General features: G+C 42.6%; 1 protein-coding gene and 1 pseudogene across 2 annotated transcripts in view; one reads left to right on the top strand and one right to left on the bottom strand.

The window, feature by feature from the left end:
* LOC311139967 overlaps positions 1-11778 on the top strand; it is a 61706-nt pseudogene extending 49928 nt beyond the window's left edge. Inside the window, exons 11-15 of the transcript XR_014615497.1 lie at positions 8561-8907; positions 9470-9620; positions 9743-9875; positions 11124-11460; positions 11631-11778. The product of XR_014615497.1 is annotated as an uncharacterized misc_RNA (transcript). The remainder of the gene's footprint in view (positions 1-8560; positions 8908-9469; positions 9621-9742; positions 9876-11123; positions 11461-11630) is intronic.
* A 366-nt stretch (positions 11779-12144) lies between these two features.
* LOC311140506 (protein C-mannosyl-transferase DPY19L1-like) lies at positions 12145-26669 on the bottom strand. The gene is made up of 22 exons (XM_084175594.1): positions 26102-26669; positions 25696-25720; positions 25461-25548; positions 25130-25267; positions 24913-25033; positions 21864-21957; positions 21666-21723; positions 21086-21177; positions 20083-20182; positions 19405-19482; positions 18006-18092; positions 17829-17888; positions 17446-17526; positions 17147-17248; positions 16900-16971; positions 15909-15988; positions 15733-15757; positions 15253-15372; positions 14794-14968; positions 14450-14549; positions 14229-14354; positions 12145-13935 (listed from the first exon to the last, which is right to left on the bottom strand). Exons 1-22 carry the CDS (start codon positions 26343-26345, stop codon positions 13764-13766), a joined length of 2238 nt encoding a protein of 745 aa, XP_084031720.1. The 5' UTR covers positions 26346-26669; the 3' UTR covers positions 12145-13763.
* Between the last annotated feature and the right edge of the window lie 693 nt (positions 26670-27362).

Raw genomic sequence — 27362 nt, 5'->3', positions numbered from 1 at the left:
CTAATCAGGGCATGTGGCATTAAAGCAACATCCATCACTACCTCCAACTGCAGAACTCCTCTGAGCACTGAAGCCACAGTGTCAAAGAACAAGGGCTTAATATGCACTGCCTCTAACCAGCTCTGCAGTCATAGTTTGAAGAAATACAGTATATGATCTGAGTGTGTCTTACAGATCTAGTATCTTAATTTGAGCCAGTTTGCTACAGCAGGAAAATAATCCTGCAGCAACAGGAAATGTGAATTATTATGTGGATTATAATTAAATACTTTTTTTTGTAGGGTTTGATAAATTTTTTGTTAGGGCAAATCAAGTCTCACATTTTAAAGTGGAAATTACAAACTTTAGAAGCATTTTTAAACCTCGAATACAATACAAGTTTGCATTTCCTGCTGTGCAGGAAAATTCTCAGCAACAAAAGAGTGATCAAATTAAGATTCTACATCCGTACTTACATAATAACAGAACGCTTGTGCAAATACAGCAGCTGAGATTTATTGCCTGTTCTGGAGATTTTCTCATTTAGTACAGTCTCAAAGCAACCGATGTCCCTGATGGGGATTTTTCTTTTAAAAAGACAGTGTTCACTTACAAATACTGTAGCCAGAAGTTGAAATCCTTTGTTGCTGCCCCTTACACCAGAGTGAGTGAGTGAAGTACATAGCTAAATCATTAGAAGGGTATTTTTTATATATTTTTTTAGCACAGGAGGAATATTTGAGCAATTGATGTAGTCAGCAATTTATGTAGTCAGTCACGTAGGTGGTTAAGGATTTTAACCAGTTAGGCCACTGATCTAACTGTCCAGTCAGTCTTTGGAGTTGAGCACATACTGTAGGTAAGACATCAGATTTCACTACCTTTCTCAGGAGGGTTATACATTTTATATTTGACATTTTAGTCATTTAGCAGACACTCTTATCCAGAGTGACTTACAGTTAGTGCATTCATCTTAAGATAGATATGTGGGACAACCACATATCACAGGCATAGTAAGTACATTTTTCCTCAATAAAGTAGCTATCAGCAAAGTCAGAGCTACTATACTGTAATATCTCATTGCCTCAATTCCACTCTCAGAACCAGGACAAATGAGAACTAGGGAGAACCAGACAACAAGGTTCTTGAATGTCTTTCCATTGCCCTACCAACAATGAGATCAGAACAATAGTTATTTATAGCTACTGTACAGTAGCTAGCTATATGACCCCTGAATGGAAAATACATATCCACTGATATCCATCTCTGTTCTCCTCCTACAGCTCTCCTCCCCAGTTCACTGGCTAAAGGACTACAATGTAACACAGCCCCTGTAACTGTAACTACAGCTCCTGTACCAGTAACTACAGCCCCTGTAACTGTAACTACAGCCCCTGTAACTGTAACTACAGCCCCTGTAACTATAACAACAGCCCCTGTACCTGTAACTACAGCCCCTGTAACTTTAACTACAGCCCGCTAACTACAACTACATCCCCTGTACCTGTAACTACAGCCCCTGTAACTGTAACTACAGCCCCTGTACCTGTAACTACAGCCTCTGTAACTATAACAACAGCCCCTGTACCTGTAACTACAGCCACTGTAACTTTAACTACAGCCCGCTAACTACAACTACATCCCCTGTACCTGTAACTACAGCCTCTGTAACTATAACAACAGCCCCTGTACCTGTAACTACAGCCCCTGTAACTGTAACTACAGCCCCTCTAACAGTAACTACAGCCCCTGTAACTATAACAACAGCCCCTGTACCTGTAACTACAGCCCCTGTACCTGTAACTACAGCCCCTGTAACTGTAACTACAGCCCCTCTAACAGTAACTACAGCCCCTGTACCTGTAATTACAGCCCCATGTAACTGTAACTACAGCCCCTGTACCTGTAACTAACTACCGCCCCTGTAACTGTAACTAACACCCCTGTAACTGTAACTACAGCCCCGCTAACTACAACTACATCCCCTGTAACGGTAACTACAGCCCCTGTAACTTCAGCCTTTGTACCTGTAACTACAACTCCTGTAACTGTAACTACAGCCACTGTAACTTCAGCCTCTGTACCTGTAACTACAGCCCCTGAAACTGTAACTACATCCCCAGTACCTGTAACTACAGCCCCTGTAACTGTAACAACCGCCCCTGTAACTGTAACTACAACCCCTGTAACTGTAACTACAGCCCCGCTAACTACAACTACATCCCCTGTAACATCAAGAGTGTGCAAAGCTGTCATCAAGGCAAAGGGTGACTATTTGAAGAATCTCAAATATAAAATATATTTTGATTTGTTTAACACTTTTTTGGTTACTACATGATTCCATATGTGTTATTTCATAGTTATGATATCTTCACTATTGTTCTACAATGTAGAAAATAATAAAAATAAAGAGAAACCCTTGAATGAGTTGGTGTGTCCAAACTTTTGACTGGTACTGTATATATACTGAGCTTACAAAACATGACATAGACTTACCAGGTGAATCCAGGTGAAAGCTATGATCCCTTATTGATGTAATTTGGTAAATCCACTTCAATCCGTGTAGATGAAGGGGAGGAGACAGGTTAAATAATAATTTTTAAGCCTTGACACAATTGAGACATTGATTGTGTATGTATGCCATTCAGAGGGTGAATGGGCAAGATAAAAAATATTTAAGAGACATTGATTGTGCTAGCTGTGCCACTAGAGATCCTGGTTCGCGACCGGGAGACCCATGGGGTGGCGCACAATTGGCCCAGCATCGTCCAGGGTAGGGGAGGGAATGGCCGGCAGGGATGTAGCTCAGTTGGTAGAGCATGGCGTTTGCCATGCCAGGGTTGTGGGTTCGATTCCCACGGGGGGGCAGTATGAAAAATAAAAAAAGAATGTATGCACTCACTAACTGTAAGTCGCTCTGTATAAGAGCGTCTAATAAAATGTAAATGTAAATATTTGAACGGGGTATGGTAATAGGTGCCAGGCACACCTCTACATTGTAGAATAATAGTGAAGACATCAAAACTATGAAATAACACACATGGAATCATGTAGTAAACAAAAAAGTGTTAAACAAATCAAAATAGATTTGAGATTATTCCAATAGCCACCCTTTGCCTTAATGACAGCTTTGCACACTCTTGGCATTCTCTCAACCAGCTTCACCTGGAATGCTTTTCCAACAGTCTTGAAGGAGTTCCCACATATGCTGAGCACTTGTTGGCTGCTTTTCCTTCACTCATCCCAAACCATCTCAATTGGGTTGAGGTCAGAAGATTGTGGAGGCCAGGTCATCTGATGCAGCACTCCATCACTCTCCTTCTTGGTAAAATAGCCCTTACACAGCCTGGAGGTGTGTTGGGTCATTGTCCTGTTGAAAAACAAATGATAGTCCCACTAAGCCCAAACCAGATGGGATGGCGTATCGCTGTAGAACGCTGTGCTAGCAATGCTGGTTAAGTGTGCCTTGAATTCTAAATAAATCACAGACAGTGTCACCAGCAAAGCACCCCCACACCATAACACCTCCTCCTCCATGCTTTACGGTGGGAAATACACATGCGGATATCATCCGTTCACCCACACTGTGTCTAACAAAGACATGGTGGTTGGAACCAAAAATCTCTAATTTGGACTCCAGACCAAAGGACACATGTCTGATGTCCATTGCTCGTGTTTCTTGGCCCAAACAGGTCTCTTCTTCTAATTGGTGTCCTTTAGTAGTGGTTTCTTTGCAGCAATTCGACCACGAAGGCCTGATTCACACAGTCCCTTCTGAACAGTTGATGTTGAGATGTGTCTGTTACTTGAACTCTGTGAAGCATTTATTTGGGCTGCAATTTCTGAGGCTGGTAACTCTAATGAACGTATCCTCTGCAGAAGAGGTAACTCTGGGTCTTCCATTCCTGTGGTGGTCCTTATGAGAGCCACTTTCATCATAGTGCTTGATGGTTTTTGTGACTGCACTTGAAGAAACTTTCAAAGTTCTTGATATTTTCCATATTGACTGACTTTCATGTCTTAAAGTAATGATGGACTGTCATTTCTCTTTGCTTATTTGAGCTGTTCTTGCCATAATATGGACTTGGTCTTTAACCAAATACATCTATCTTCTGTATACCCCCCTACCTTGTTACAACACAACTGATTGGCTGAACGCATTAAGAAGGAAAGAAATTCCACAAATTAAATGTTAACAAGGCACACCTGTTAATTGAAATGTATTCCAGGTGACTACCTCATGAAGCTGGTTGAGAGAATGCCAAGAGTGTGCAAAGCTGTCATCAAGGCAAACGGTGGCTACTTTGAATAATCTCAAATATAACATATATATATCTTTTATTTTTTTAAATTGGTTACTACATGATTCCATATGTGTTATTTCATAGTTTTGATGTCTTCACTATTATTCTACAATGTAGAAAATAGTAAAAATAAAGAAAAGCCCTGGAATGAGTAGGTGTGTGCAAACTTTTGACTGGTACTGTATGTATTTTCTTGTTGTTGTATTTTACCAAATTTTTCTCATTGCTGCAACTCCCCAACAGGTTCGGGGGGCGAAGGTTGAGCCATGCGTCCTCCGAAACATGACACACCAAATCACGCTTCTTAACACCTGCCCGCTTAACCCAGAAGCCAGCAGCACCAATTTGTCGGAGGAAACACCGTTCACCTGATGACGAGGTCGGCCTGCATGTGCCCGGCCTGCCACAAGGAGTCACTAGAGCGCGATGAGTGAAGTAAAGCCCCCCCCCCCCCCCGGCCAAACCCTCCCCTAACCCGGACGACGCTGGTCCAATTGTGCGCCGCCATGTGGGACTCCCGATCATGGCCGGTTGTGATACACCCCGGGATCGAACCTGGGTCTGTAGTGACGCCTTAGACCGCTGCGCCACTCGTGAGGCCCCGCTGCAGTGTTTTTGATGCTCAACAGTTTCCCGTGTGTATCAAGAACTCGGGTCTCCCGAGTGGCGCAGTGGTCTAAGGCACTGCATCGCAGTGCTAGCTGTGCCACTAGAGATCCTGGTTCGAATCCAGGCTCTGCTGTAGCCGGCCGCAACCGGGAGACCAATGGGGCGGCGCACAATTGGCCCAGCGTCGTCCAGGGTAGGGGAGGGAATGGGTAGGGAGGTAGCTCAGTTGATAGAGCATGGCGTTTGCAACGCCAGGGTTGTGGGTTCGTTTCCCACGGGGGGCCAGTATGAAAATAATAATGTATGCACTAGTAAGTCGCTCTGGATAAGAGCGTCAGCTAAATGACGTAAATGTAAATGTAAGAATGGTCCACCACCCAAAGGATATCCAGCCAACTTGACATAACTCTGGGAAGCTTTGGAGTGAACATGGGCCAGTATCCATGTGGAATGCTTTCAACAACTTGTAGAGTCCATGCCCCAATTAATTGAGGCTGTTCTGAGGGCAGAAGGGGGTGAAACTCAATATTGGGAAGGTATTCCTAATGTTTTGTGCACTCAGTGTACATGTGGCCAGTGACCCATAACCCCATGTGAGAGTACCTCTAGTGGACAAAACAGGTTAAACATCATTAGACAGAAAACACATACACAGGCCAAAATATTTCCTACATATTAATTTTACTCAAAGCAAGACTGCTGTCAATGACTAAGTAACACTAGTTTTAAAAAAAGTAATAAAACATGATAAGCATATGTAATGCATATTTATATTATACAGCATTTCACAGCTTTGTTTTAAGGAGACAGTTTAGGCTCTGTCGCTGCACTCTCCTGGAAGTGCAGGTCCACATATTGCAGGATGTGGTCAACTGCACTGAGCAGAAGGATGTCTGTGTTCTCATCAATGTTCAGCACAGATGAGTAGTTCTTCAGTGGGATGATGTAGGCGGTGGACATGCCAAGCAGAGCCCCAATCTTGGTCATTTACACACACACGTGTGCATGCACAAACACACATGTGCACACACACACACACGTTTGTTTTACTATCCCAGTGGGACTAAATAATTTATTCCCATTCAAAATCCTATTTTCCCTAACCCCTAAACCTAAACCTAACCCTAACTCCTAAACCTAACCCTAAACCTAACCCTAAATCCTAAACCTTCCCCTAAACCTAACCCCTAACCCTAATTCTAACCCTAACCCTAACCCTAATTGTAACCCTAACCCTAAACCTAACCCCTAAGCCTAAAATAGTATTTTTCCTTGTGGGGACCTGAGGAATGTCCCCACTTGTCCGAATTTTCCTCGTTTTACTATCCTTCTGAGGATTTCTGGTCACCACAATGATAGTAAAACCAAAAACACACACACACAGTTATTAAATCATATACTTGGTTTTTTAGATTAAATGAAGCTCCTCTTTTGAACCATCTGATGGTGCTGTTGTATTGCAAACATTTATTCCGCTTGTGCTATATAGTGGGTGTAGGACGTGGCATACCGTGATTCTGCAATGCTGCTATATTTATTCAGTGGTGTTCAGTGGTCTTCCTGGATTTTGTTGTTGTTGCAAAACATAAAATTAGTTTTAAATGACCATTTCAGACTGATTTAGCTGTGTTTTCTGGACTATATGCATGTGTATACTACAGTATGATTATAGGGCAATGGCCAGGTTGATGTCACCAGGTTGTTCCACTGAGCCTTTACAACAATCAAGGCCGTCTTAGTGTGTCTGTGAAGCTGCATCATGTCTTATAAACATACTTATAAGCATACTGTACAAGGAATATAAAAAGTGCAGTTCAAACAAAAAGTATAGAGATTGGAATAAGATTACTAAATGTGACATGCCTGTGTTAGTGCTCTGTATATGTAATGCTCCATGGCACAGTCTTGTTTGCCACTTTTGAAAAGTAAACAGTTCTTTGTACATTGCAAACATAGTGACTTAGTGGTCAGTGGACCCTTCCTACAGTGGGGAAAAAAAGTATTTAGTCAGCCACCAATTGTGCAAGTTCTCCCACTTAAAAAGATGAGAGAGGCCTGTAATTTTCATCATAGGTACACGTCAACTATGACAGACAAAATGATAAATAAAAATCCAAAAAATCACATTGTAGGATTTTTAATGAATTTATTTGCAAATTATGGTGGAAAATAAGTATTTGGTCAATAACAAAAGTTTCTCAATACTTTGTTATGTACCCTTTGTTGGCAATGACACAGGTCAAACGTTTTCTGTAAGTCTTCACAAGGTTTTCACACACTGTTGCTGGTATTTTGGCCCATTCCTCCATGCAGATCTCCTCTAGAGCAGTGATGTTTTGGGGCTGTCGCTGGGCAACACGGACTTTCAACTCCCTCCAAAGATTTTCTATGGGGTTGAGATCTGGAGACTGGCTAGGCCACTCCAGGACCTTGAAATGCTTCTTACGAAGCCACTCCTTCATTGCCCGGACGGTGTGTTTGGGATCATTGTCATGCTGAAAGACCTGCCACGTTTCATCTTCACTGCCCTTGCTGATGGAAGGAGGTTTTCACTAAAAATCTCACGATACATGGCCCCATTCATTCTTTCCTTTACACGGATCAGTCGTCCTGGTCCCTTTGCAGAAAAACAGCCCCAAAGCATGATGTTTCCACCCCCATGCTTCACAGTAGGTATGGTGTTCTTTGGATGCAACTCAGCATTCTTTGTCCTCCAAACACGACGAGTTTAGTTTTTACCAAAAAGTTCTATTTTGGTTTCATCTGACCATATGACATTCTCCCAATCCTCTTCTGGATCATCCAAATGCACTCTAGCATACTTCAGATGGGCCTGGACATGTACTGGCTTAAGCAGGGGGACACGTCTGGCACTGCAGGATTTGAGTCCCTGGCGGCGTAGTGTGTTACTGATGATAGGCTTTGTTACTTTGGTCCCAGCTCTCTGCAGGTCATTCACTAGGTCCCCCCGTGTGGTTCTGGGATTTTTGCTCACCGTTCTTGTGATCATTTTGACCCCACGGGGTGAGATCTTGCGTGGAGCCCCAGATCGAGGGAGATTATCAGTGGTCTTGTATGTCTTCCATTTCCTAATAATTGCTCCCACAGTTGATTTCTTCAAACCAAGCTGCTTACCTATTGCAGATTCAGTCTTCCCAGCCTGGTGCAGGTTTACAATTTTGTTTCTGGTGTCCTTTGACAGCTCTTTGGTCTTGGCCATAGTGGAGTTTGGAGTGTGACTGTTTGAGGTTGTGGACAGGTGTCTTTTATACTGATAACAAGTTCAAACAGGTGCCATTAATACAGGTAACGAGTGGAGGACAGAGGAGCCTCTTAAAGAAGAAGTTACAGGTCTGTGAGAGCCAGAAATCCTGCTTGTTTGTAGGTGACCAAATACTTATTTTCCACCATAATTTGCTAATAAATTCATTAAAAATCCTACAATGTGATTTTCTGGAAAAGAAATTCTCAATTTGTCTGTCATAGTTGACGTGTGCCTATGATGAAAATTACAGGCCTCTCTCATCTTTCTAAGTGGGAGAACTTGCACAATTGGTGGCTGACTAAATACTTTTTTCCCCCACTGTATACAGTATTTTTACTTTTGTTGTACTATAGAGAATGCAATCACTGTTTTAGAAAAGGTTTTCATTGAGATCATTGATTAGTACAGCTATGTACTGCATCTTGAACTGACAATGAACCATTTTTATACCCATGATTTTAATCTTGTTTGTTCTGCCACTGGCGGCATAGCCAGTCAGTCGTCGCAGTGGGACACGTTTGGAGATGCCAACAATGCCATTGACCTGAACTGGACCAATCGGTATCTGGAGGGGTCCTGTAACCACACGAAAGCAGAGATCGACCCCTGGTGGCGGGTGGGCCTGAGCAAGACCCACAATGTCACCTACGTCACCATTACCAACAGAGGGGACTGCTGCTCCGACAGGATCAGTGGAGCAGAAATCCACGTTGGGGACTCCCTGTTCAACAATGGCAATAGCAACCCACTGAGTTATCTTCATAACACAACTTCTGGCTGGCTACACAACCCACTATGTGTCATCCCAGTAACACAACTCTCCCTTAAACAATCCAATCATCTCCATAACTCATCATCATTAACTATGAGACTTTAACCAGACTTAAAGGGGTAATCTGCAATTGAAACAATAACAAACTGTTCTTCCAGCCCAGGGATGGGGCTAGACAAATGTAATCACTCTTAAATTCATAGACATAGCTATGGATGCAAGGACTGACCATCCATGATATCAAACTTATAGTTTGAACCATGTTATGAGGCTATATAGTTTGTTTACATTTACTTTATTTAAGAACATTGGATAAAACAAGATTATATTTTGGGTTCTGACGACAGTTGAACTAAGCTCATGAGGCATTTCTAAGTTATATTCTTCAAGAATCAATGTCCAAAAATAGATTTAGCAACTGCAGTTTGCCCCTTTAAGCTTTCAGGACACTCATCCCTGATCCCTTATTTTGAGCAAATACTGTTTGTCCCGCAATCATCTTATAACATATAACAATGCTCAACATTCCTATACCTGTAGGTGTGCTGGGATTCCATACATCCCTGCTGGGCAAACCAGGACATTTCCGTGCGGTGGGATGTTGGGGCGCTATGTCAACATTCTCCTCCCAGGAAAGAGAAGTACCTGACTATGTGTGAGGTGGATGTGCACGCAAGCACATTTCAGGCAGGTATGAGCTCCATCATTCTGAATGTACACCTTCTCCAGCAGATGCCTTTTTTTATTATTGTTTACGGATACAAATGTTTTACTCCACTCCCTTTCTCCCTGTCTCTCTCCTCCTTTTTGCAGCCCTGCCTTCAACTGCCCCCAAGACAGCTGTTACAGCTCCAAACCTAAACCTAGCCTGGCTGTTGGATCTTCTGAGATCCCTCAGAAGACCTGCTATTCTGAAAGGTCAGCTACTCCTACATCCAATCATACAGTACCCTCCAGGCTAAAATTGGGACCAGAAATCAGAAATCCTTAACCAGAAGCTTGGATTTTACACAATATTCCATACTCACTAAGTAATTTTTCTAAGCAAACCCCATCCCTCATATTTGAATGAAGGCAACATGGCACTGATGGACAGAGCGACCTAGTTGTCCAAGCTAAGCCGTCTGACCCACGCCGAGAACGCCATCGATGGTCGCCTGGACGCAGAGTACCTCTCTGGCTCCTGTGCCCACACCCGGCTCCAGAGCGACCCCTGATGGAGGGTGGACCTGCTGGCTGTTCACAGAGTCACATCCATTACCGTCACTAACAGAGAGGACTGCTGCCCCTGGAGGCTGGACGGGCGGAGTTTCTCATCGGAAGTTCCCTGAAGAACAACGGCAACAGTAACCCTCAGTGAGTAGGCTGAGCAAATATGTTTACAATAAACTACTGACAACTCAGTTCAACTAAAGGACTAGTACATGAAAAGCACAATATCAAGGGTGTGCAAAGCTGTCATCAAAGCAAAGGTGGCTACTTTGAAGAATCTCAAATATAAAATATATTTTGATTTGTTTAACACTTTTTTGGTTACTACATGATTCCATATGTATTATTTCATAGTTTTGATGTCTTCACTGTTATTCTACAATGTAGAAAATATTACAAATAAAGAAAAACCCTTGAATGAGTAGGTGTGTCCAAACGTTCGACTGATACTGTATATATTTGTTTTTTTAACCTAAAGACTGTAAAAACACCAGCAAATCAGCTCCAAGTGATTTTAGTTTTGGAAATCTGTTCCAAAGTATTCCCACGCATAATAGAGAGATATGTGACCATGTTCTAAGTAAGCATGGTTTGAAATGATTATGTTTTAATAAAATATCTGTTTGTACTTCTTGCGGTCAATTTGCAGTTTACAAATTATTTGTAATTATGTTCCGGCCCCCTGACCATCCGCTCCAGTAAAAATCGGCCCACATGTGAATCTAGTTGAAGATCCCCGTCTTAGAGACTTACCGAGAAAGACTGACTGCTGTAATCACTGCCAAAGGTGCTTCTACAAAGTATTGACTCAGGGGTTTGAATACTTAAGTAAATTAGATATTTATGTATGTCATTTTGAATACATTCGTTGAAATGTCAAAAAACATGTTTTCACTTTATCATTATGGGGTATGGGATAGAATAAAATATTTTTAATCCATTTTGAATTCAGGCTGTAACACAACATGTGGAATATGTCAAGGGGTATGAATACTTTCTGAAGGCACTGTATTTCCCCCTAATTCTTATTGTGTGCCCCTCAGAGAATCTAGCCTCCGGTGGAGTAGCGGTCAATTCCTCCCAGTACGACAGCCACGGTGCTGCCAGGAATGCCATCGACAGGAAGCGTAACCCACTGTACCATGCTGGCTCCTGCAGCCACACGAAGGCAGAGACTAACCCCTGGTGGAGAGTGGACCTATTGGACACATACCAAGTCACCATCACCAACAGAGGGGACTGCTGTCTCCACAGGATCAACGGGGCTGAGATCAACATTGGAGACTCACTGGAGAACAACGGCACACGACCAATCCACTGTGAAAAAGATAAGATATGATTCATGAAGCCTTGGCTTAGCTGATCCACAGCGGTCATGTTTTGGAGATGTTGTGGCGAATTTACCGGTTTACATCAACGATTGCAGGTTTCATGATCAGGAAAAACCTCTGGCTGTATGCTCTAACTTACTGGTATGTGTGCTTTTCAGGTTTGCTGTGATCTCCGAGATGAGAGAAGGGCAGCCAATGGATTTTCCATGTAACATGGAGGGACATTATCTCACTATCTTTCTCCCAGGAAGAGAGAAGTACCTGACACTGTGTGAGGTAGAGGTGTATGGGGGGGGAAAGAGATGACCCTAGCCAATCATAAATGACCCCTTTTACAGGAAAGTCCAAATAAGGCCAACATAATGTTACCATCTAACTGCATAACTACTACAGAATCACTTAATATTTTGGGAAGTGTGGAGAAAGTCACTCACTATTTCTTGTCATACCCAGTGGAACCTTTTTTCTTTGTGGGAGGCGGCCCCCATATTATAACCAAATTATAAACAGTCACGTTTGTATTCAGGTGTGTATTCTATTAATAAAGGCTTCTTACTGTGAATCCAGAAACCATTTAAATGAATGAAATATCAAATTCTTTCATAAATGATCAACCAGCACAAACTTTTACTCATTGGTTTGACTGTTAATCAAAAACAAGAGAAAGAAAGATGCTGATAAACATTTTATTTTCAAAATACAGATGAAATAGACAAGCATTAGACAAAGCTAGGCCTGTCACTAGAAATGTTGACGTCACTCAAATTGGTGATGTCAAAATATTTCAGGTTGTGTGGTCACCGCCCAACCACTAAAAACGGCACTTTGCTTTCAAGATCACTTCAGTACCTTACAGTATATCTTGGACATAACAAAAAATAAAACCCCATAAGCACCTGCAGTGCTATTCGTGAACAGTCACAGAAATAGCAGAATACATTGAAATAAACTTCTAGCTTTCACCTTGCATTTAATTGAAACCGTTACTTGATACTATTACAATTGCTGAATGTTGTATTAAATGTATAAACATTAAACAAAGTCTTTATGAGTAACTAACTATGCTTATTGCTAAAAAGCCTCACCTGTATTGGTGAGATGATTTTTACCCAACAATAGTGTAGCTTTTACACTGGAATGATTACACTGGGGTTGTTGTAAGTAACTTCAATGCCACACTGGTAAAAGGCAGAGTGAGTCACAGGGATTATGACAAGGACACTCCGGTTAAGCGGAGCTCCGGAGCACTCTCCTGTTTGACCCTTGACCTCATCAGAGTGGCAAAGGGACTTTCACAGTCACAAAAGGAGAAAGTGGTTTTAAGTGGGTAGAGCACACCAGTGCTATTGAGTGTAAAGTGGAGTCCACAGAGTGGCGTAGTCTTTCACAGCTATGGGGAAGTAACCACAAGCGCGTTACAATTCAAATACCGGTAATAAAAATAAAAAAAAGTGTTGAGTCATAATACATTGTCGAATTCTAATATGTTGCTGTTGTGACATGTGCAAGGCCACATTTTGAGGTGCAAAAAAGGCTACAAATTCATGACGTACCTTCCTGTGTGGTAGAGTACAAAGCAATGACGCTAAATTGGCATAATTACTTTAACAACTCCAAAAGATGCCTAAAAGTCTCTAGTGTTTTCTGTATGTCAATACAGGCTCCTAAACCACTGATATTTGGTGGTAGGTCATTTTGCTAATGCTTAAAATAATGCACTGCTACAAGCTGCAATGGGTGGTTGGAAAAAATCAGTTTGTAAATTATTATATTCCGCTTCTCTTAAAGGTCATTTCAGGTGGGCTACATTAACCTGACACTTGCAGCTGTAACACCAGTAGTTATACTAACTACACTTTGCTTTGGCAAATAACACAATTATAACACACAGCAGTGGAAAAAAAATAACACTGTCTAAATACTGACAATTCTTAATATGCAAAAAAAGGGCATAAAAGTACGAAAACTAAATATGCCTGACATCCAAAATGTACTAATACACACTCAAATAAAATGAATTCAGTCTTTAAGAACAACTTTCAGTATAAGCTTGCATAAAACCAAATTAAATTAAATGCTTATACAACACAAGTGGGGACTCTAATCTAGCCCATCATATCAGTCCACTGTTCTAACAGAGCCTCAGAAAAGGGAGACGTAAAACGCAGCTGTGGCAGTGGTACCTCCAAAGGGAGACAGACCAACAGGAAAAGGAACTATATAAAAACACCACCAGGCCGGAGCCGGTGGAAATACTAGAAGGTAGCACCAAAAACAGGCCGACCCTGCTGTTATCTGAGGTCTTTAGCTGCTTTGGGAACTTTTAGGACTTTGTAAACGTTGTTGTGAAAGACGGTAGTAAAGTGGGGCCTGGAGTCCCTGGACATGAGCGTACAGAGGGGGACTTTCCCAGCGTTCTGAGGGTCCTCCACGTCCCAGATCTCAGGCATACTGCAGCCAGGCCTGGGGAGAGCACAGAGAAAGCCAGGAAGGGAGAAAGAGGGGGGCAGAGAAAGAGAAAATATTTCAGCAAAGAAACAAACTAAAGAAAAACATTGTGTGATTGATTGGCTGCGAAACAGACTGTTCAAAAGGTCACTTTGCAGCAGAATTGGGTTCAGTTCAATTCAGAGTCATTTCAGAGTGAGTTGGAAAAATGCCCTGCACTGACTGGAATTACTTGTTGACAATGTCACAAGAGCATATGACAGTGTAAACAGCAGTGGGTTACTGACAGGAAGGCCACCCAGGTTTACCTGGAGCGCCGGGTGCACCACGAGTCCTCCAGGACGAAGTAGTCCACCTCCAGCTGCATCAGGTTCCTCTTCACCACCTCGGCAGACTTGCGGCTGTACATGGCGTACACCAGCTTGGTCCTCTCTCTGAGTGGAACAGACCACAACAACGTTTAGACAACGCTGAATTGGTGTTAGCCTGGCACATAACATTGATACTACTGTACTAGCTATGTCCACACCTCAGTCCAGCGTCCTCGTAGTGTGGGTGGTTGACGATGGGCCGGCCGGCTGACAGCTTCACACTAGCCATGGTGGGCATGGCTCCAGCAAACACAGCGTCTGCACCACACACACAAAACAAAACATCTAAGAGAAGAGTCCACAAAGGCATGGGTCATGATCACTGATCTGAAAGGGACTGGATCCATGAAAGTGAGGTTACCAGCCAATTGCTTTCACCAATCCAACCTAGTCAGATCAGTCAATTCCATAATGAAGGACACCATTTAGAATGATTTAAATTATTATTTTGTTTTGAGCGCCAGGGGCTTGGTTTCAGGCGTAGGATGATGACATCACTCACTGGGCCGGGTGCTGTCTTTGATCCAGTCCAGCAGCTGCTCCTGGGGTAGGTTGCTGAATTCTCCCATGATGCCCCACTGGGCCTGCAGGTTGGCCGCCCCTTGCATGGCCATGATGGACAGGATGCCAAACACCATCATGTGGAGCTTGAACTTCTCCCCTATCCAGCCAAACAACTGACACACAGACAGACAACACATGAGCATCACAGAGAACACTGGTTTGTAGTCTGTCTGTGATGAAGGTCTGTGGTGGTAGTGGGGTTGTGATCTATCTTTGGTACCGTTATGTACTCTGTGGTATCTGTGTGGTGTCAGTGCTAATTGTGTTGTGGTGTGTTGAATCTCATTGAGTCGCGTTGAGTCGTGTTGTGTTGAGTCCTGTTGTGTTGAGTCGTGTTGCATTGAGTGGTGTCGTGTCATGTTGAGTGGTGTTGTGTTGAGTCGAGTCAGGGACTGACCTGTTTGGAGCAGATCAAGGAGGCCATGATGCACATGTGGGGCGTGAGGAAGAGCTTGAGACGCATGATGAGCATCGCCAGCACTGCAAAGGCTATCAACTGTAGGCTATGGTACACCAGCTGAGACCATGACAGAGAAAGAGAGAGAACAGAGAGAGAGAGAGAGAGAGAGAGAGAGAGAAAGAGCCCAGGTAGAGAATGAGGGTTGAAGGCCACAGGGAGTGAACAAGATTGGGGGAGGGATGGATGGAGGAAGCGAGAGAAATAAATGGTTTGAGCTAGAACTGGTAATAAAGCGAGCACAATTTAACTGGCAGGAGAAAATTGCCTCTGTATGCAGGTAATGAAAATCACTTAGAAGATCATTACTATTGTAGCTGAAGCAGATGAACATTACCGCATTTAAGAAAAAAGAAGGCTTGAATCATATGACATGATGAGACAGCAGTAACATTCAGGGAAATCAGGATGCTTGCTTACCTCTCCTTTTGCTAACATTTCTGGCCTGTGAAAAATTTGAAAAAGTTGTCAAAATGTCAAGTTGTGTTGTCTTTATAAGAATGAACGGGCAAAATGCACACAGGTTTGCCTTTTGACTTGTGCTGTTAAGAGGGTGAGTTTTACAACAGAGAGAGGACAGAGGGAAAGATACTCACTCTTCGTCGTCGTCGTCGTCATCAGGTTTGACAGAATACTTCTCTCCTTCCCTCAGGAACCTCACAACATCCTGGATCGTCTGTACAGAGTAGGAGAATGGACAAACAGTGTCACAAATAAAAAAGGCAAACCTCAGAAGGGATATAACGTTGACCAGGATGACTCCGCCTTCTATTATATGCTAACAGCGAGCATACTCACAGCAAATATCAAACAATTAACCATTTCAATTTTTACCAGTGTCACTATTTAGAAGGCCTCCAGTTCTTCACTTGCAAAGCAAGTCAAGCAGAATAAAAAATGGCACTTGTCATTTTTTGTGACAGTTTTTATTTAGTTGTACGCCTTTTTCTCCCCAATAGGTAGTTACTGTCTTGTCCCATCGCTGCAACTCCTGTACGGTCGAGAGCCATGCATCCTCCGAAACACGACCCTGTCAAGCCGCACTGCTTCTTGACACACTACTCGCTTAACCCGGAAGCCAGCCACACCAATGTGTCGGAGGAAGCACCGTACAACCGGCGACCGTGTCAGCGTGCATGCTCCCGGCCCAACACAGGAGTCGCTAGAGCGCCATGGGACAAGGACATCCCGGCCGGCCAAACCCTCCCCTAACCCGGACGACGCTGTGCAAATTGTGCGTCGCCTCATGGGTCTCCCGGTCGCAGCCTGGGATCGAACCCGGATCTGTAGTGACGCCTCAAACACTGCAGTGCCTTAGACCACTGCGCCACTCTGTGTTATTGATTCTGCATTGACACACAATTAGATCAAACGGACACATTTGGACACGCTCGCGGAGATTCTTGAATATTTTTGGAACATAATTCTCTTGCCGTTTCTTCAAGCCTGCCTCAAATATGACAAACTGAGCTCAACAGGCATGTCAAAAGCAGAACGGGAGAAATGACATTTCAAGGATGCCTGCCTTGTTCTCTAACAGTGGATTGTGTGGAGTGCCTGGTTTATGGTACACAAATGAAGTCTTACCCGTCCTGCTATGACAGTAACCACCAGCATGTTGATGGGAAGCAGCAGTGTCTTGATGTAGCGCAGTGGGGTCTGAGAAGAGCAATGTTACACACGTCATATCGACTGGAGAAAAACATTTATTTCTGACACACACACACACACTACATGACCTTTACAAAATGAGTTGCCAAATACTATGAAAGGATCCCTTCTAACACTAGTACCATGTTGCTTTGCCAAATATGGCCAATAGTGTCTTTCATACCTCAATTTCCATGAAGTCAAACTCAGCAGCACAGGTATACATCATGGTGTCAAAGTCCTTGTAGCTGGTGAACTTGGACTTTATTAAGCTACTGATGTGAGCCTGGGAGAGAGAAATTGTTGTAAAAATAGCTGCAATTTCAAATAGTTTGCATATTCCTATTTACTTGTATTACTATCATTCTTCTGAGTGACGGCTTGTTTCAAAATGCACAGTGATTCTTCCAGAAAAGGGCACCAAAATGTAAGGCAATATAGCTAGGTTGTTTCAAATGCACAATACTATTTTGAAAGACTTACATCATCAGAAGCTCCAAAGATGGCTGACAGCATGAACTTGAGAATGACCGTGGAGACGACCCATACCAGGCCCTGCATGACCTGAGAGCAGACAGACAGGTCAACCAGGAAACACACACGTGCCCTCGCACATACACAGTTTTGTTTTACTAAGCTTGTGGGGACACACAATTGATTCCCATTCAAAATCTTATTTTTCCTAACCCCAAAACCTAACCTTAACCCTTAACACTAATTCTAACCCTAAACCCCATAGAAATAGCCTTTTTCCTTCTGGGGACCGGCAAAAGGTCCCCAGTTTTTGTTTGTTTAACATTCTTGTGGGGACTTCTGGTCCCCACAAGTAAAGTTAAACATGTTCACACACACTTATGTGCTCTTACCCATGTGATGAGGCCAGGTTTGAAGGCTTCTGCAAATTTGTCCCGCAGGGTGATTATTCCCTGCAACCAGGAAGGAACTGATTTCTACACCATACCATTTTCAACATCACACCATGCTTAACATAAGACACATCCTCTACACATTGAAAGCATGAGGAGAGTGCTAGTCCAGCTCACCCAGATGGATACCAGCGAGGAGGCGTAGAATGACGTCAGCAGCATGGAGTTCCCGAACATCAGAACAAAACACACAGCAAGTGTGATCTGGAGATGGAATCGGGTGCAAAGAAGTTTGGTGACATAGTCCGAGTCGATATTCACGTAATAATAAGGAATTCCCCTCGACCACACCCACAAATTGGGGAAAATAAACATAATTTCCCAATGACCCCCAGTGTAAAAGAGACAACTTTGTTGTAGATTTTTTGTATACAGAAAAAGAAAAGAAATGCAGAAAAGCTGCTGTGTTGCTCATTATACATGTAACCAGGTCAAAAATCCTGACCTACGGTTCGCAATGCTTCCAGGTAGGGAAATAGAGCGAGAAGAGCCCTATGGCTTCAGGCTATTCAGTGTGGGAAATGTGGGGACCCAGTGTCCAAGTAAGCGACACGTAGCTACAGTATGTGTGTGGAAAACATTTCATCACAGGTAAGACATTTAACTTGTTTAGTAGAGTATTTTTGAAGCCTTCAGTCACCGTCTTAATGCTACTATTTGTAGCTGCATAGTCCGTTATAGTCTGTTTGTTTGTGTTGTTTGTCTTGGCTAGCTTAATGTTCTGGTCGGTAGCCGGTCAGTAGCACTCATGTGGCTGCTAGCACTGTCATGAAAACAGACATGAGGGAAGCTCTACAATATTATGGGTTTCTAAGTAGTGAGAACACTCGGGAGCAGGCAATGTTGAAAAGTCATCTTTAGACATAATGTGCTTTTCTTAAATGTAGTTTTGTAATTGACTAAAACAGGTTGACAACAAGGAAATTGCATTTGAAAAAGGTTACATTTTTGCTGTGAGCCAATGGGGTAACCTAAGTAACCACAGGTTGTTTTCCCCACAGGTGGGCAGGGCTGCGACGTTCTATCGAATACCGACTGGGACTATGAAAAGAGTGTGTGAATATTTTTTTTTTTACTGTTGTCATGGCACACAGACACACCAAACTTGTTTCAGCCAAAGTGGGCTTAACAATGCTGTAGGTCGTCGAGGACACAAGCCTGTGTGTGTCCCCGTTTTCTTCACGCTGCCACTTCTTGCCAGGCAGATGAATTATTCACAGCCATATGTCCTCTTTCTTCTCTCCTCCTCCAATGACACAAATCTCAGCATCATCTTAATACAAAGGGATTCTTCTCTTATCTCCCCAGCACACTGGCCCCAGCCCGCTATGCTAGCCACGCTAACAGCCTGTGTTGCTGAGACGATTAGGAGAGCTGGAACTGTGGTGGAGGAGTAACGTAGCTACGGCCAGAATCACACACACAGATAAACACACTCCTTGGCAGAACGCACAGCCCTGTTTTACGATGCACGGCCACGAGTACAGGTTAGTTAGGAACCAGAAAATCCATTTACCATGTGTGTCACTAGGAGGGACTGCATTTTGGTGGGGCTGATGTATCCCAGGATGTACGAGGCAAAGAGAGAGGCCACCTGAAACAAGTACTCAAACGTGTAAACACAAGCAATAAGTAGTGTCTACAACAACAGTGAAAGGGTGCATGCTTACTTTCGACGACAATACACATTGTAAGTAAGCATTTCACGGTAAGGTGAATGTATTCGGCGCATGTGACAAATACAATTTGATTTGATGTAATAAGTACTTAGATTACAGTGTGTTGTAAAATCCCCATATAGAAGGATCTGATTAGGATAGGGAACTGTAGCTAGCTGAGGGATACTTGATAGCAAAGCTGTTGCTAAGCAAAGATGCCAGCAGATCCCATTAGTGTGAAAGACTAACCTTTGACGCTTTTGTCTGCTTCCCCTCCAGAGTCTATTTGTCTCCATCTGTCTCACACCCTCCCTCCTTTTTCAGTCTGTTGCTTTTTTTGTTATCCTCTTCTCCATTTCTTACAATGTCCCTTTACCGGTCTACTCTTCTCCCTTTCTCTCTCTCTCAATCTCTCTTTCTCCTGGCTCAGTCTCTTTTTCTCACAGCGTCCCTTCGCTCTATCCCTCTCAGTCTTCCTCTTCTCCACCCCTCTCACAGCCTCCACCTTTCCACCCTTCCCTATGTTTCTCTCTTACCTGGGTTAGCAGCACAAACTGGGCAAACTGCCAGGGAAGCATGAAGCACAAATTGGAGATGCCCAGCGCCCACATGGCCTTTCTGCTGGGGTTGCGTGTCCTTTGGAGAGATAGATGTGGAAAAGGGCAGGAGGCGAGAGGTAAGGAAATCCATTAACACAGGCACACACTAACACTCCCATTCAGGCTGCCTCTAGATAGAATGTATCAGTCACCAAACCATCCACTCACACTGACAGCTTTAGAGAAGAAGTTAACATGGTCAAATAGCAAACACTAACTCCATGTGAACAATGCGGGAACGGAACCAACAACCTTGGTATTACCAACACCAAGCTTTACAAATCAGATATCTGAACCACAATGAATTGAGATCATAACAATTGCAGAGCACTCAATATCCTCTACATCAGTGGTTCTCAACTGGTTTTTCCTCAGACCCAAATTGAACTAGGTTGTCTCAGTCGCGACCCAATATTCTTATCGCGAAAAAGAATCGCCAAAATACAATCTTGAAAAAAAAAAGGAATGGTATATTGATAGTTAATATAGCAATTATATGACAAGGGAACAACATTCCCAGCTACCTCGTTCATTGTCAATAATTACATTTTGCCCATATTCTTGATGAAAAATGTTAATAAAGTCACCTCACTGGCTTGAGACCACAAAATCAACCAAAATAGTGCTGCTAATAGCTCTATATCGAAAATACTGTGATTTAAGAAAAAATGTTCAAGGATGAAATTATTAAAATATGTAAGTACATTATCATTTCTACACACTTTCTACCTGGTTTAGTTCAGACTGGAGTATTTTTTTATTTAAAAAAACAAACATTACTCGTCCCATCAAAAAGCTTCCGCGACCAAACTTTGGGTCGCAACCCACCAGTTGAGAATCGCTGCTCTACATTCCATATCACGAGGCAGCCAGAGAGTATTGATAAGAGAAGGAGAGAGAAAGGAAGGAGAAAGGAGCGGAAGGAGGGATTGTAAGTTACCGGAGGATGTGGGTGAGCAGTAACATCTGCAGGACCAGGAAGGGATAGGAGAAGCTCTCCCTCAGGGGCGGAGTCCACATGACCCGGGTGCTCTGGGACACAGAAACACACACACACACACACACAATCCCACTTTATTTTGCGACAACACATTGTTGCGTAGGAGGGGATTTTCTGTACCGCTACGCAATCAATCAATGACAACTGTGAAAAGCTATTTGTACATAAAGATGCATCCAGTAATCTCATCCAGTACATTTAGTCATCATCCTACAACCCACACTGCACCAATGCTCCTATAATAATGATGCGGATACATTCACACTTCTGCGTTGAAACCAGCACAGACTGAGAAGGCCAAGGAGACAAGTGGGTGGGGACTGGGGAGAGGAGACAGGAGAGCTGAGAGTATGATTGAAATGTCAGTATCTATTGGTGTGAAGAATACAATAGAGAAACCACTCAGCCCATCTGATACTGGCTGAGACAGAGCTCCTTTTGATGGCTGCCTGCATTGTATCCATCCCCCATCTCCACCTTCACCAGTCTACCTCCACGGTCCTGTACGGTACACACTCACCTCTCCATGGTTGAAGAAGAAACACAGCACCGTGACCATGCCCCCAAGCCGACTACCACTAGAGAGAGGAAGGGAGGGAGATAAATGTTTTCTTATTTGATCAGTCTTTGTTAAAACATTAAACTGACTAAATGACTTTAAAGTCCTAATCTGAACCCTAACCGATGCAGAATCAAAGGAGGGTAAAGGTTAAGTTACCTGAGGTAGGTCCCGTAGATGAAGAACAGACTCATCATCAGACCGTTGAGGAGGAACACAAAGGTCACGTAGAAGTAGGCGGGGTCACCCATACCTGACACACACAGATAGAGAGACTATTAGGATTGAGACTGGCAATGGCAAGGACCTTGGATAGCCAAATACCATAACTTCAAAGCACTGATTCTCATGCCCAGGGATTCTATTACATTACTATATGTTCTTCTATGGCCATGACCTGAAGTCCTGGACAAAAATGAGTGAGAATATTGTTTGCTTGTCATATTACTGTCCCAAACAAATTACCTTACTTTTAGAACATGTTTAGTCAACTGATGGAATGCCTCAAAATAAGATGTTTGAAGCATGATGGAATATTGATTGATTGACACCTGACACATGGCACGCTCATAGTGAAAGACAGGCCTAATGGAAACCTTGAAGCCTTCAGTCGCCGTCTTAATGCTTTCCTGAAGTGAGAGGCTTTCTTTCATTTTACTACCATAGAACTGCTGAGGATAAAGGGCTATTCTGAGTCTGTTCTAATTTGCTGTGCACTCAGCTAGTGGAAACAGGAACAAAAGGCAGGCGGCACTTACATGTACAGCAGCACCTTCAAACTACATAGAGTGTGCTTTCACAGAATTCACACCTTAATTAGAAAGAAGTGTAACTTGCACCAGTCTTAACTATATGCCTATATGTATATATATATATATATATATATATATATATATATATATATATATATATATATATATATATATATATATATATATATATATATATATATAACACTGAGAAGTACCATGTCCACGCATATAACATGCTATGGAGTGCTAATAAGAAGTCAAGAGAACAGTTCAACAAGTAGAAAAGGGGAACAACCTCCCCTCACAAAACACCTCCCCCATATTCATAGATTTCATTGAAGTTGGCCCTGATAAATGTGTTTTGTGAAATAAGAAAAAGCTTTTCCTTTCTGCAGCAGCTCAATAAAAATGCAACGAAAGCAAGAAATAGCCTAATGGATTGCAATTATTCATAAGCTAAGCAACTGTATGGTATTCCTATGGGAGACACAGATCTATATTTTCCTGAAATTAACTGGTATTCAGTCAAACTTGCACATTTGGAAAGCCACGATTCAGAAAAATAACATTGATCCAGTGCAGTGGAATATATTGTGCTGCTTGAAAGTATGTGAACCCTACAGGGCTGGTCATTGTTTTGCTATAAAATAGTAAAATAAACATAAATTCCTTATCTAAACCCCAATTCGTAATAAAAGACATTCCAAGTAAATGACAGAAGAAAAAAAAAAGATATATTTTCATTGTTTATTTAACAATGTGGTTTATTTAACAGAAACTCAGATTTGATGTGTGCATAAATGTGAACCCCTTTAGTCAATAGCTTGTGGCACCTCCATTAGCAGCAATAACTTGGACTAAACATCTCCTATAGCCAGTAATCAGTCTCTGACATCTGTTTTGAGGGATTTTTGCCCACTCCCCCTTACAGAACTCAGCCAATTGAGTGAGGTTTGAGGGGTGTCTGGCATGAACTGCCCGCTTTAGGTCCTGCCACAGCATCTCGATTGGATTTAGGTCAGGACTTTGACTTGGCCAATCCAAAACACAAATCTTCTTTCTCCTGAGCCATTCTTTGGTAGACTTGCTTGAACGCTTTGGGTCGTTGTCTTGTTGGAAGACCCATTTTCGGCCCAGCTTTAGCTCCTTGACTGATGCCCTGACGTTCTGTTCAATAATCTCCTGGTATACCTCAGAATTCATGGTTCCCTTAATGATGTGGAGTTGTCCAGGTCCAGAGGAGGAAAAGCAGCCCCAGATCTTGACATTTCCACCACCATGCTTGACTGTTGGGATAAGGTTATTTTGGTGGTAGGCAGTGTTGGGTTTTCACCAAACATAGCAGTGTTGATTGTGACCAAAAACGTCAATTTTGGACTCATCGGTCCAGAGAATGGACTACCAGAAATCTTCAGGTTTGTCCAGGTGGTCTCTGGCAAAGTTAAGACGGGCAATTTGGTTCTTTTTTGACAGCAGAGGCTTCTTCCTAGCAACCCTCGATTCAGTGTTCTTATTGTTGAAGCACGCACAGTTACCTGAGATGCAGCAAGGGAGGTCTGCAAATCTCTAGATGTTATGTTTGGATGGCTTTTGCCTGATTTATTATTGTTCTTGTAGCTCTTGGGGATATTTTGGAAGGGCGTCCACTTTTAGGCTGAGTTGCTGTCATGTTAAATGCTCTCCATTTGTACATTATTTGCCTCACAGTGGACTGATGGAGCTCAAATATTTTTTAGATGATTTTATAGCCTTCCCCAGACTGATGTCCTCTGAGATCTCCTTTCCTATCGGCATGGTGTGCTTTGCATTCACCTGGATGGGTAACACCAAACTGACCAGGTTTCTTATCTCTATTTATCAGAGTCCCGCCCAAACTCTTTGCTAACGATCTCTCCTTTGATTGGTTCATTTGGTAGATAATTATTTACCCACCTGATTCTACTTACCTACTTGATTTAACCAATGCAACTTAATTCACTTATTTTTGCACCTGCACTAATTCCTTTTTAAATTTTGTTTTTCTACTACTCATGATTTCCTCTACACCAACATATGGTATTGGTAAATATAAACCTGTTATGTCAGATCAAAAAGACTGGTTCTGATTAAATTAAGATTTGATGGTAAAAACTGAAAGAATCTGTAATTGCACAAGGGGTTCACATACTTTCAAGTAGCACTGCATATGTTGAATTAAAATCTAACAGTTTGGCTTTGTGTCATCAAGCAGTCCTCTCTCTACAGAGTGGAACACTGGCGTTATGCCAACTTTCAATTTCATATGCAGCAATAATGAGTTTTTTTACAACTAATATTTCAGATGAACCACTTCAGCTGGATGGCACAGGAATAACACTTGTTTTCTTTATTATTTCCCATAGTGCTGGTTCGATTGCGTCCGGCCTAGCGAGTTGTGTGTCTGTGTGTGTTCAGGTCAAACAAGACTGCATTGGTACCTTCACAGCCGTCCACTGCAGCCATACCCTCTCCTCTATTGATGGACCAACACATCTTGGTGGGGAGTCCAAAGAATTCCATTATATCTGTGTAGATTCTGTACCAGCTGGCCAGGACAACCTAGAGAGCAGTGGAGGAAGGATTTCAGCATGAAGACCCTCAACAAAGTCTGTTGTCCAATTAAATGCCAAGGATGTCCATTTCCACAAATGTTACCTCTGGATAGAGATTGAACCTTTTCAGTGTGTTTATAACCAGTGGGTACTCTGTAAGCCGATCGTTCATGACCAGATACAGGCCGTTGAGAAAAGTTGGGGCCTCAATGATGGTCTTGAAGTAGGAGTAGTATAAGCCCTAGAACAGGATCATATAACAAATTGATTAAATTCCCACATAAAAGCCCTGATCAGGTATTGGCTCATGGCCTGCTACAGAAACAAGGCTCTAAGATTTTGCAAGACACAGTATCAAACACAATCATATAGAATAGGTCATCATTATTTAATTAGTTTCTTCTTCTGTCATCTTTCAACAACACAAGACTTACCATTTCTGTCCGAAATGCCATTTCCTTTTCCAGTCCTGACAGATGTGAGAAGTGTCTGTCATTCTCAAAGAGGCGTGAGAGATGGTACCTACACAAACAACAAATAGGCTTTAGGGATATCTAGTTAGCTAGCTAACGTTAGTTATCTACAATCAATGTACACAGGACACATTCAAGACTTTGAAGTACATGTCAATGACCTGAACTGTTGTTAGACACGAGGTTAGCTACTTACCAATGTAAATACCCAGTCAGAGCAGCTATGAAGAAGAGACAGAGAAACAGATAAATATAACTAGTTAATGATATTAGGAAAGTTGTGGGGTTTAATCATAGTTCTATTATGAGTTAGCTAACTAGTTAATAATATAATTACCGTTAACTAACTACAGTAACGTTAAATTGGCTAGCATAATTTGATAGCCACCAATGACCATGGCACAGCCTGGGATAGCAACCTCAGAAACGTTAGCTGTCGTTGTGGTTGTGCACTGTGAGCTAGCATTAGCTAGCAAACTAGCGTACGCTACTGTTTGCTAGCTAACGTAAGCTAACAGCTACGTTAGCAACATAGTTACAGTACTTGTAGCTAGCTAACTAACTAGCTAGCTACTGTAGATGTGTTGTTGTGTGACACTTACCAAGAACCAGAGTGATTCCAAGTTTCACAAAAGCAGACGGAGTAAGGCCAAGCTTACTTCTGATTAATGAAAACCCAGGAAATAGTCCATTCTTATTGTGAAGCAAGCTGTTGAAAGAGGTTCCTTTGCCTGATCGTCTACTTTTCCCGGTTCCTGGCGATACAAGCGGACTCCTGTCTCTGTCGTTGACGTTGGCCTGCGGCGGTTGATCCTTCACGTTTTGTTTTCTAGTTTTTACGACCATATTTTCATAATCGTAAGTCTTCGGCTGTGAAAGACGTTTTGTATAAGTAACTGGATGGGTAGCTTCTATCCACCGCTCAGGGTCTACACCTTTTGCTTGCTACCTGAGTGATGCTGTGTTCACTGCACAAATCTTTGAAATGTTCGCCCCCAACTGGAGTTAATACAGACTGCATGCGTTAGTAACCATGGTAACGCAAATGTCAGTTTGTAGTTGGAACACTTCAGTTCAAAATGTAGTTTTTCTAACGTAAATAGAATCCTAATGCTACAGTGGCACATACCAGCAGAATCCCTGCTGGCAGACTCAAGACCTCTCTCTCTCTCTCTTTCGCTTTCTTTCTTTTCTACTTCGATGAGGTTTAACGGCCATTGGCATCCAATAAATGTTGCATATACTGCCACCTACTAGACTGGAGTATAACTCCCTTACACTTCGCTTTAATTTAAAAAAAATACAATCATCTAACACTACACTCACAAAAAAGTATAATAATAACTACCATACTCCACTATTTAAATCTATTTATTCCTACTTCAAGCCAACAGCCTGAAAGGATAGGACACCACCACTTAACACACCCTGTAACTCTTCTGATGTCAAGTCTCGCACACCCAAATAACTCTCTGCATCTGCCACCACAACCTCTATTTTCTGCGACTTACATTCCATCCCTGCAGTACAGTTGATAACCATTGTTATAATTGCCAAAAATCCAATCTTACTGAAACATATATCACTTGTTGGTTTATCCCTCTGTACTGGTACAGATCTACTAATCACACCACTCCTTTCAGGATCCCACCCACTTGACCCATCTTCCTCTACTTTCTTCACTGCCTCAGTATATGACAACTTCTGCACTACTCTAACCCTGGAAACCTCAACCTGCCTCTCTCGCACCGGACATTTCGGATCCCCAGCCCCATGGGCACCCCTACAATTAACACATACCACTACTTTCCCCAATGCTACACATTCCTTTGTCTCATGCCCTATCTGCACACTTCTTTGGAA

This window comes from Coregonus lavaretus, assembly GCF_964263955.1.
Source record: "Coregonus lavaretus genome assembly, chromosome: 13".
NCBI classification, from domain to species: domain Eukaryota; kingdom Metazoa; phylum Chordata; class Actinopteri; order Salmoniformes; family Salmonidae; genus Coregonus; species Coregonus lavaretus.
This window is presented reverse-complemented; position numbering and strand designations above follow the sequence as displayed.

What these genes read in the sequence shown, in the direction of transcription:
- LOC311140506 (XM_084175594.1), bottom strand. Translation starts at nt 26,345, where the DNA reads ATGGTCGTAAAAACTAGAAAACAAAACGTGAAGGATCAACCGCCGCAG. An exon ending in ATCTACGGGACCTACCTCAG is followed by an intron (nt 21,724 to 21,863) that starts GTAACTTAACCT and finishes TCCTCTCTCTAG; the next exon opens with TGGTAGTCGGCTTGGGGGCA. An exon ending in TCTTCTTCAACCATGGAGAG is followed by an intron (nt 21,178 to 21,665) that starts GTGAGTGTGTAC and finishes TCTGTGTCCCAG; the next exon opens with AGCACCCGGGTCATGTGGAC.